This window comes from Crinia signifera, chromosome 6 (genome assembly GCF_055691185.1).
Source record: "Crinia signifera chromosome 6, ASM5569118v1, whole genome shotgun sequence".
Lineage (NCBI taxonomy): Eukaryota > Metazoa > Chordata > Amphibia > Anura > Myobatrachidae > Crinia > Crinia signifera.
Window position 1 is genome coordinate 287829470 of NC_139222.1, and position 11308 is coordinate 287840777.

The following is an 11308-nucleotide window of genomic DNA, read 5'->3' on the forward strand; positions in this document are numbered from 1 at the left end:
TCGATATGACTGTAGGTCGACTTAAGCATTAGGTCGACATGGGGGTAGGTCGACAGTCACAAGGTGAACATGGGGGTAGGTGGACAGTCACAGGGTGGACATGGGGTCTTTCACATGTTTTTGTACGTGAAATGTGCCCACAGGCGGTACAGTACTTCATGCCCTACCATTCACTACGGAGCGCGGTGCGAGAATAAAATAGTGCGCCGAGTGTAGCGAGGTACCGTGCCCGAAGTATGGAGAGCGCAGCGAGCCACGGAGGGGACGCGGTGCTATGTTTCAGTGTCCATGTCAACTGTGTCAACATTCAGGACAAACAAAATGTGAAAAGCCCCATGTCGACCTTTTGACTGTTGTCCTACTCCCATGTCGACCTAATGCTTGTGTCACCCTAATGACCCTGTCAAGCTAACCCATGTCGACTTACATGTTGACCTTCCTGCATGTCGGCCAACATGGTGGTGACCTATGGATCCCTACCCCTCTCAGCAGGAATATAAATGGTGCTTATACATAACAGTGATACGGAGGAGACACAGAACGCTGTTCCCTGGTAACGTAACCTTTATCTCCATGGCAACACGTACATCCAGGGATCAGTATATCTATAGGGGTGAGACTCAGGCTGGGTACACACCTATAGATTTCTCTGCCCAATCTGTGCGGTGGACACCGGGATCTGGTGACGTGAGGGACATATGACCATCAGCCATTGCTCACAAACGCCAGGGACACATTGGGCGTCTGGTGAAATCCATTTGATCCAACAGATTTGTCCAAATAATCGTTCTGTCCATTTTCCAGTGTTTGGGAGCAGATGATTGGTTGCCATATGCTGCTGAACATTACCAGATTTAGGTGTCCCCCCGACATTAGTCACACAGCGCCCATAGTCTCACCAATGGCTGACAGGTAATGATCAGCTCCCGGGCTGCAGAGCTTACAATTAGCAGGGTAATATTCTCTGTACGGCGTACCCATGGGGTGTCAGTAGTCCACTCCTGTTATCTATTGTAACGCCCGCAGAGACCCCGCTCACCCGCCAGTCTGTCATACACACATATACAAGTGACGGCACACAAGGGGCGACGCAGCGGCATGTTTTGGGTCACATTTGCTTTGTGTCGCTGACCGGCTTCTGAGCAGCCCATGTGACCTGTAATCTGGTCATGTGACCACAATATATACATGGCTGCCGATTATTCCTCTGTGTACCACAGACAGCGCGTGGCCATAAATAGACTTGTCTCCTCCTTATCACTGTTATTATATATAAGCAGCATTTATATTCCTGCTGAGAGGACACGGCCATTATTATTGCTGTATATAGGGCAGCTGCGTGTGCACTAATTACTGCTAATTACATGTGCGTCCCATTAGCCAATTATGGGTGGTACTTATATACCTGGCTCAGTCATTACCCCACATGTCTCTGAGGGAGCTGGGTGTCCAGACTGTGTAAGGTAATGGGGGCTGGCTGGTATTTGTGGTTCCACTTGGAATGTTTTCTTTGTGTATCTTTTGCAGATGGAAAAATTATGTTGGAGGGGCAGATGTAACCGGTGCAGAGTGTGCCTTTTGGGTGGGGTGTGTTCAAACTGAAATCTAAACTGCAGTTTAAGCATACCTCCCAACATGACCCCCTCCAGTAGGGACACATTGCTCTGCTCCTGCACTTCTCTCTTATTGTATGACTAGCTGACCCGCCCGGTGTTTCCCAGGGAAACCTTGGGGTTTTTTTATTTCCCAAATTGCTGAAAAATGTCCTCTAATGCTGTGTACACACGGGGGCGATAGGGACTGAAATCGCTGGGAATATGGTCGCTGAGCGACCATATTGCCAGTGATTGCAGTGTGCACCAGTGATAAATTGCTGGGTGGGCGCTCCCGTTTTCAGCCCCTGAATGGTTGCTGGTCGGAGGAGCATGCTCCTCCGACCAGCGACATCCCCTGCCTCTTCACCCAGCAGTGTTTAAACTTTCATCTGCGACCCTCTCTGGTCGCAGATGAAAACGGGACACGGGGCAATATGATTGCTGAGCAATATTTTGCCAGCTATCATATTGCCCCGTGTGTACGCACCTTAACAGTATGTTGTGCCAAAGACCTAAGATTGTAATTTGTTAAATATTCCACCATAATGTTAGAATGTTTGCATTGATACTTAATGACTGCAATGAAATCAGGTGTGGTGTTTGAAACACAATGCTCCTGAGAGTATAACTTGTATGTGTTGATGAATTCCACATCCACTCCTGAGATTTAGCACCTATGACCTTCAACATCTGAGGGTCAGAAACCGGTACAAAATCAAAAACCGACATGGCCACACCTCTATTTCTATACTTTAAATGGTACAGTTTCTAGGGTGTGTAATTACAGGCACTGAGTGTGGAGACCGGGGTGGGCGTTACTTACCGCGCCATAACATTCACCGATCCTTCCTGCAGCAGCCTCTGAGGTCTGGAGATCTGTAAAGAACATGCAACGGGCGTCTCTACCAAACAGAAGTAGGGCAGCCCCTGAGTGTGGGAGCAGGTGCGCGGGCCTGGCCACCTGATGCAACGCACGCTACCCGCACCACTGGGAATGAGTGCAATGGGCCAAGTTCTTCACTACACCGGCCGGACCGATCCATACATCGCAATCATAAATGGTGCATTGATAAGGTTTGGAGTTGAAGAGATTTGCTATGTTAAAGTGTACAATTTACTCAATAAAACGTGAAAAAAGGGTACAATCAAGAAATGAAGTAGGATTAAATAATAAATTCTGATTCAAACTGATAATTGTTTGGATGGGGGTGGGTTGCGAAACAAATCTATAGGTGGGGTGTATGGATATTGTGGGCATAGGGGTTCCTTAATTGATGGGTTTTTCACTACAGTGTCACCATAGCTGGATTCCCAATTGGGGTCCTCCCCTTGAGCCTACGGTCACCCTTAATGATAGTCAATCACTGAGGGAGACCGTAGGCTCCAGGAGAAGAGACCAACGGGATAGTAAAGGGGTCCCTAAATGACCACCTGAACCCCAATTGGAAATCCCCCCCCCCCTCCCTACGGTGACACTGTACTGAATTTCTTATCAACTGGGGACCCTGTAGGTGTATCAAACACCAATTATGCCCACAATATCTATACCCCCCTCCACCTATAGATTTGTTTTGCAACCCACCCCCATCCAAACAATTATCAGTTTGAATCAGAATTTATTTTTTAATCCTACTTCATTTCTTGATTGTACTTCTATGTACACATATTTATTTCATGATTTTGTAAATTGTACACTATAACATGACAAATCTACATCTCAGTCTTATTCTTCAACTTCTTACACTCATAACATTCAAACAAATACATGCAGCGCTCATGCCTATCGACCAAACATTATCTATGAACCAAAGGAGTCTGGGAAACCCTTAAAGCTGGCCATACATCAGAAAGATCGATTGCGCTCATGATTGTGTACAATTTCCCTTGAAATCCCCGGTAGTCCTTGGTGGTTTTTGGACACACAATCTGCATACAATCCATCTTACAATTAGTCATACAATCCATCTTACAATCAATTGAGATTGTATGATTGGGTACAATATCTTTCTGATGTATGGCCACCTTAAGGCAGAGCAGTTCCTAACATCCAACTGACTAACAGGGTGAGTGCAGTGTACCCACTTTGTATTGATCAATGGGTGCATTGGCCAGGACAAAGATTTCTCAGTGTAACTGGCCGGGGAGCGAAGAGACTGATAAAGGGGGGAAAAAAAAGAAACCGGTAATTTTTTTAATTTGCCGGTACAGACTGTTAAACGGCAAATTATTTTTTTTGTGTGTGTTGTATGTATCTGTCCAATGCGTAAGTGTGTGAGGTGTGCTATGTATATACAGTATGTGTGTTGTGCCTTTTATGTATCTGTGCAAGTGTGTGTGTGTTTTTTTTTTTTTTTTTTTTTTGGGTGGGTGTGTTGTGCCGTTAAAAGTGTTATATGAGTGTTCTGTGTATTGTACTGTCTTTTCGTGTGTGTTTGTTGTGTTATGTGTATATGCCGAATGTGAGGTGCGCTACATATACTGTATATGTGTAGTGTGCTGTGCATATCCTGGCAATGCTTAAGTGTGTGTGTGTGTGTATGTGTTTCTGTATCTGAACAATGTGCTCGTTGTACTGTTTTTGGGTGTGTTATGTGCGTGTTTTTTTTTTTTTTTGGTACTTGTTTCCTAGCACAGCACCTTAGCACAGCACCTATTTAAATTGTATGCAATCAGGTTACAAAAATCAGGCCCCCAGACCCCATTTTTCATTGTATGTCCCCCCCCCCCCCCCCCCCCATTGTTAACGTCATGCCACAATCAATGTGAACCTGAAGCGTGCTGAGTGGCGGCAGTACGTGTCCTCCGACCTTTTCATAACCCCACTATCCACGTCGGCGTGTAGTTGATTTTTATATAGCGTGGTGAGCGCATTACTTCAGACGTACTAAGCGTCCCCTCACGGGGCTCGCCACGCTATATAAAATCCACTCAATGCCGACGTGGATAGTGGGGTATGAGAAGGTCGGAGGACACGTACCGCCGCCCCTTGTGAGCTCGCTGCACTTGCCACGCTTCGGGTTGGCGTTCATTGTGGTGTGGCGTTAACAATGGGGGTGCATAGGCCATAGAAATTACCCATCAGGGTGGGTATACAATCAAAAATTGGGTATTGGGGGCCATTTAACATTGCTTCCTATGTAAAATAGGGTCCGTCGCATTGTATGCCATTATAATGGCATGCGATGGACCCGATTTTACTTGTCAGGAAATCTAAAAAAAAATCCAGAAATCGGGTCCGTCTGGTCCCATCGCATACCTTAAGGTATGCAATGGGAGCCGTGACAGGAAGCAAGTAATTTTTTTTTTTTTTTTTTTTTTTTTGTGTGAGGTGCGCTACGTATATATGTGGTTTAGTGTGTGTGTGTGGTCTATGTAGATCCTCAATTATTCCTAATTGTTTAAAGCCTTCACCATAATGTTAAAATGTTTCATTCATACTCAATTACACCAATTAAAGCTGGGGAGGAGTTGTTCCTTCGTCAACGGTTTTGTCAATCTTTTTCCTAGTTCATCAATTAAGGCAAATTAAAAATACTTGGTGTTTTTGGGGTAAATTTCACTTGGAAATTTAAAAACGGCTTTGCGGTGCACACCACCGGGTCAAGAGGTATCTTTTGGCTGAATTTGGTGGCTCTGAGTGCTACGGTGTGTCTGCAATGCGAGAAACGCACGCACACTCCAACTTATTATATAGATTACCATCACCTGTGCTAAACAGGTTAATTGATAAGGAAGGTGTCACCACAGGTGATGGCAATCATACATTAAGAGGGAAGTGCAGGAGCTGCTTAAATGAAAATGGACCATCGTAAAATGTCCGCCCCCATACAGCAGACTCTGAAACTGTCTGCTGTAAGGGGGAGGACATTTTGTAATGGTCTGTTTTCATACCAGCAGAAGCCAGGGAAGACAGGACCGCAGACATCTGCTGCTCCCAGTCGCAGCACAGGGGCATGGGTGGCGGGGGGGTTTATCTTTACAGGGGGGGGGGTGCTATTTTCATAGTTACGCCACTGAGTGTAAGAATAAAGCAGCCAATACTTACTCTGCACAGAAACAATATAACCCATCCAGATCTAACTGTCTTGGCACCTGTTACATCTGCCCCACCTGCAGTGCATCATGGTTTTGTCCATCTGCAAAAATGGCATCTTTGCAAACAGTTCTGAATCTGGTTTTATGTTGTAACTGCCTCCAGTATATCCTCCTGTGCCGGTTATCTCTCCCGGGGTCTCTGTGAATATCTATCCCTTACAGGAGTTGTCTTGTTCCGTGTTCCCCCTTCTAGATATTGTACCACACCGCTGAGCTCCGACCACCCAGCCACAGCCCAGAGATGGCGACTACAGAGCTGGAATCCTACATTAATCGATTGATTGACGTCTTTCACCAGTTCTCACTGGAGGAAGCTCTGACCAGGGGGGAGCTGAGGATACTACTGGCGGACCAGCTGGGGGATGCCATACAGGTGAGACCCCTCTAGTGTGGGGGGCATGTGTCAGTGGGGTCACTTGGGGTGTTAGTGTCCAGCACATAAAGCAGGGGAACCCCGACTGTGGGATTCTAGGCTTATCATAGTGGCAGATCCTGTAAGTTCTCTAATGCTCTGGGGGGGTCCTGAACTGTGGGGGTATTGGGGCATGTTCAGTAACGTGTTGTCTGTACCATCGCCTGGTGGGAGATGAGGAACCTGTATACCACAGGAATAAGAACCCTACGGGTGATGCCCACACCCAGGGGCTGCTTATTGTGACCCTGCTCTGGTTACCTGCAGCCCTGTAACTGAATGGGTCTGTGTATGGACATGGCTGACAATAGCTGTGTATTATGGAGAATATGTAAAGCCTAGACAGAACGGCACTCGGGACACTGGTCAGCAGACCAATCCCACAAGGGATCACCATTGTCGGGGACGTAGCCCATTCCTCCGGACCATGAAGGCCGTGTCCCTGAATGTTCTGTCACCTTGGGACTCGGCTGATGCCGTATTACAGCTATTTATCATGTGACCAGTCTCCTGAGTGCCGTTCTTCCTCCTGGCCTCTGTATTATGGAATGGAGCAGCTGTTGGTCATGAGTGCGGACCGATATTGGCACACGTCTATCCTCTGGATAATGCCATAGGTATTCCACCAGTACTCAGGCCAGTAATTACTCCCAGTATGGATGGGAACATTTCGCTACCACTCGCCACAAACTTGCTGAATCTTGACAGGTTCCGCTTGTGATCCCATCTTTTACCATGGCAACCATCTGTATTGGCCAGGCCATTGTTGCATCCTACAGACTGTCCAATGGCAGCAACACAGGGGCTGAGTGACCAACAGACAGTTTCAGGTTGGACTGATTTAATCCTCGTACCGAGATTCATACTGGCCATCTGTATGACTTGGTATAAAGGTCCACGGAGCAGATGTATAAAGCAGTGAGCTAGGTGAGCAGTTGCCCATGGCAACTTGGCACTGAAGTAAATCTACCCGTATTTACTAAGCGTTAGAGATATAGTACCAACCAGTCAGCTTCCACCTACTGTTACAGGCTGGGTTTGAACCATGACAGTTGGGAGCTGATTGGTTGGTACTTTGGGGCAGATATATTAGGCTTGGTGAAGTGATAAAATGGCTAGTATGCTCATAAATGCAATTTCTGTAACAAACACTGTCTGTCTGTAACATGACAGTTAGGGGCTGATTGGAGGGTTCTAAGGCTTCTTACATAGGACCCCCACCCGGTCCCTTATCTGTAGATGTAGCTAATACACAAGGTGTCCTGGACTGGTGTAACCATCTCTCTTCCTCTGACAGGGCATGAAGGACGCGTCATACGTGAACAAGGTCATGGAAGGCCTGGATGAGAACAGAGACGGCCGGGTGGACTTCAAGGAGTTTGTAACGCTGGTGACCAGCTTGCTGATAGCTTTCCACCATGCTAGGCCGCCACGTGTCTGATGCCCCCAGGGGCCATGTGTCTGATGCCCTTTGCGGGGCTATGTCTGTCTGAATAAACAGAATGTAAGTGTTTCTGTGTCGGTCATGATTTGCAGATGTTACACAGGACGGAGCAGTGTACCGGGGGATGGGTGGGAGCCGGCCTGTAATTGGGGATATGGGTATAATCTGGGTACAGGGTTATTATATACAGCTATGGTTCCATAACTCGGACCTCAAGGATTCCTAACTGTATGTTTTCCCGTTCTCAGCACAAGTGAGATATCAGCGGGTGCCTCTGTGCTCCTTCCGGGTGACCTGGAAAACGTTGTCGGACATAGGTGTGTGCAGAGCATTCTTTTAGGGGGTGTACCATTGGAGGGGCGTGTCCATTACTGCTTATTTGCATCCATGATGTATATGCACTTCAAAATGAATCCCCACCACAAACTACAACGGGGACAGTGTGCAAAAATGTACTCTTTAATGCCCATTACACATTGTGCCAGTTCTTGACATATATTTGCAAAACAGAGACCGTGCGTGTCCAAGGAGTGTGCCACCATAATGCCTATTACACATCACACGGCCATTAAATAGTACACCACATGCCATAATGCCCATTACACATTGTGCCACACACGGTAATGCCCATTACATATTGTGCCCCACAGTGAATTGCCTATTACACATTATTCCACATGCTGCAATGCCCATTTTATGTTAATCCACACACATTGCTTATTACACACCATAATGGCCATTACATTTTATATTTTTATTAACAGTTTCTTATATAGCGCATACATATTCCGCAGCGCTTTACAGAGCATAGTTATTAGCAAAAACACATAACGAATTACAGCACAAGACAGTTTAGGACAAGTACATGGTTAATATGGATAGTTGCATCAGGGGACAGGACACTGAAGCAAGCATCAGGGTGGCAGAGGTTTATATATTCTAAGAAAGGCACATGAGGAGAGAGGGCCCTGCTCGTGAGAGCTTACATTCTAAAAAGGGAGGGTTAGACAGACAGGGGTGAGCATAAACAGGTTAGGATGAGAGATGGTGTGCCACAATACATGTGCCATATAAGTGCGCTTACCTACATGCTTGTTGTCAGGGATTACATGCTTATTGCCAGGAGGGATTACATGCTTGTTCGCCTCCTTGCTCTGGAATGCAGGCACACACCGTGCCAGTGCTTACTGAATCAGCATTTCTGGGTAGTGCTGGGTGCCCTGACAGATGGTATAGGTGCAGGCAGACCTCTAGCATCTGTCTCCCCTATGGTGCCATCCATTTTTGGTCTGTATGTGGCAGAGAGCCTGAGGCACCACTCCCTGCCTGTCTGCTTATCCTGGATCCTGATTTATTTGTTTAACATGAACTTCAGGTGCCGGATGGCTGGGGATCCTGCAGAGGGGAGCGTCTCTGACCAGGTTCCACCTCCTCTGTACACATATTATGCCGCAAGTAGCAGTACCGCTTACACATAATGCCTGCAGTAGCAGCACTGCTTCCACACAGAATGCCCCCCAATAGTGCCACACACAATGCCCACATAGTGCTCTGTACACAGTGTATATGGGACGGAGCTGACCATGGAGGGAGGGGAGAGCTAGCTGGCACTCCTGCGGGGAGTGGGGACAAAGCTGCCACTGCTGGGTGGAGGGGGATGGAGCTCTCACTGCTGGGTGGAAGGGGGATGGAGCTCCCACTGCCAGGAGGAGGAGGGGGGGGAGTGACAGATGGAGGGGGTACGGAGTTCATGCTGGGTGGAGGAGGGACAAAGTAGCAGCTGCCGGGTGGAGGAGGGAAGGAGGCAGTGGGCAGCATCTGGCCAGCTTCTGAAAAAGGGAAAGAGGCGGCGGGTGGTGTTTAACAGATACAGCTGACCCGGGCTGAAATCATGTGGGGGGTGGAGGGGCATCATTAAGACGTGCCTGTGCACCCTTGGCACCCACCACGCCTATGATCAGGGGGTAATGAGTGCAGCTAACATATGACCTGGGAAATGTCAGTGGGTAATGAGTACACTGGTGCATATTGCCCACATAATCCCTTGGGCCACACTTAAAGCTTTGTGGGGGCATCTGTAATTGGTGCGGTGCCCATAGGCCCCCTGTCAGGGGTGTTAACATCTCACACCCTGTGCCCATGTTCTCCCATGCTTTCTGCTGGGAGAGCTGCGCAGTGCTAGAATCTACAGCGCTCAGCGGGGGATGGAATTTATGCTGAATACAGACCCCTTCCCCTCTTCCTATCCCACTGTGAAGGGGAGACCAGAGGGCCACCATTGTTCCACCATGGCACCGTCTCTCCTCCCCCAAAATAAAGGTCATAATGCCCAGCGAGCCTCCGATGCCCTAAGAAATCTAGAGAACTCTAATAATCTGTAAAGGTGACCATACACGGCTCCATCGTCAGTGTATGACAATCCGATCTTCTGTGAGCCGTCCCAGGCGGCAGCACCTCATGCAGCCTATTCACAGGTGATGTATCGCATGTGGCTACGTTCCCTGCCGCCGGGAGGATGCTGAATCTGGAGATCTAATGGCACAAAGGCAGGGATGGTGTGAGGGTTCTCTGCACCCCAAGAAGAACTTCTCCTCCTGCCCACAGCCCATCCCTCTCCTCTACACACTGAGCTTGCTGGAGGTGCAGGACGCTAGTCCATCTCTGATGTTTGTTTAGTGCGGTGGTCAGGGAACTCGGTCCTCATTACCCCACGCAGGGCATGTTTTGCAGGTCTCCTCACAGAATCACAAGTGAGATAATTAACTCCACCTTCGGACCTTATAAAATGTGTCTGAGTAATTAGTACACCTGTGCACCTGCTGGGTTACCAGCAAAACATGTGTGGGGTAATGAGGACCGAGTTCTCTGACCACTGGTTTAAAGGGACAATCATTTACACCAGTGGTTCCCAACCTGGGGTGCGCTGCAGACAAGTCAGGGGTACTTGTAAATAATATTGGTAATGGTAGAAGTCTCCTGATGGTGGAAGAGGTGTAACATTGCCATGGAGATGATCTGCATTACATCACTTCCGATTCCATCATCGGCGTCTCGTTGTGCTTTGGCCCGGCCAGCAATCCCCTGGAAGCTACCGGCACTGCCCTCACATCAGCGGTCACCTGTCCCGCGCTGACACGGGGAGAGGAAGCAGCGGCATTAATCCTACAAGCATTAGCGGGAACCCCGGAGATATTACACAGCCATTGGCCAGACACAGGGGGCCCAATTCCTGACCGCACACTACTCCTTACATAGGGACATGCATACCAGGCGCTTCCACTCATAAGGTCTGTGGATATTTCATATTGAGAGGAGGGGTACTCATAAATGACAAGCCAAATCAAGGGGTACGGGAGGGAAAAAGGTTGGGAACCTCTGATTTACAGAGCAAACACCATAGCTTCCAAGTGATCGGCACATTGATACATTGTATTACATTTCCCCATTTATCTCAATGTCTACTAGCTTGTGTAGCCGGGGTGTAGATCCCCCCCCCCCCCCCCCCCCCTTCCCCGGTCAGAGCTACGCGTAGTGGTGTAACAGCAGATACAACCGCTATGGTGTATGGCAGCCTTAATAGACAGATGATATTTCAGAGGAAATTTACTACAGGAAAGTGTATTTGTATCCAGAAATACACTGATTGGCATTTACTATCCCGTAAATATGGCAATTCGTAGTCGTATTGATGTGCTATCAATACGAATAGCCATATTTTTGGGATAGTAAATGTAAAAAATAAGTGTATTTCTGGATATAAAT

At 47.8% G+C, this 11308-nt stretch overlaps 1 protein-coding gene across 1 annotated transcript; it reads left to right on the forward strand.

The window, feature by feature from the left end:
- Positions 1–1439: 1439 nt before the first annotated feature.
- Positions 1440–7622, forward strand: LOC146007327 (protein S100-A12-like). The gene is made up of 3 exons (XM_083145675.1): positions 1440–1463; positions 5884–6063; positions 7400–7622. The coding sequence occupies exons 2-3, from the start codon at positions 5932–5934 to the stop codon at positions 7541–7543; spliced, it is 276 nt and encodes a 91-aa protein (XP_083001801.1). The 5' UTR covers positions 1440–1463; positions 5884–5931; the 3' UTR covers positions 7544–7622.
- Positions 7623–11308: the final 3686 nt, after the last annotated feature.

Coding starts and splice junctions, on each gene's coding strand:
- LOC146007327 (XM_083145675.1), top strand. CDS start 5,932: ATGGCGACTACAGAGCTGGAATCCTACATTAATCGATTGATTGACGTC. Junction 6,064..7,399: donor AGCTGGGGGATGCCATACAG/GTGAGACCCCTC, acceptor TTCCTCTGACAG/GGCATGAAGGACGCGTCATA.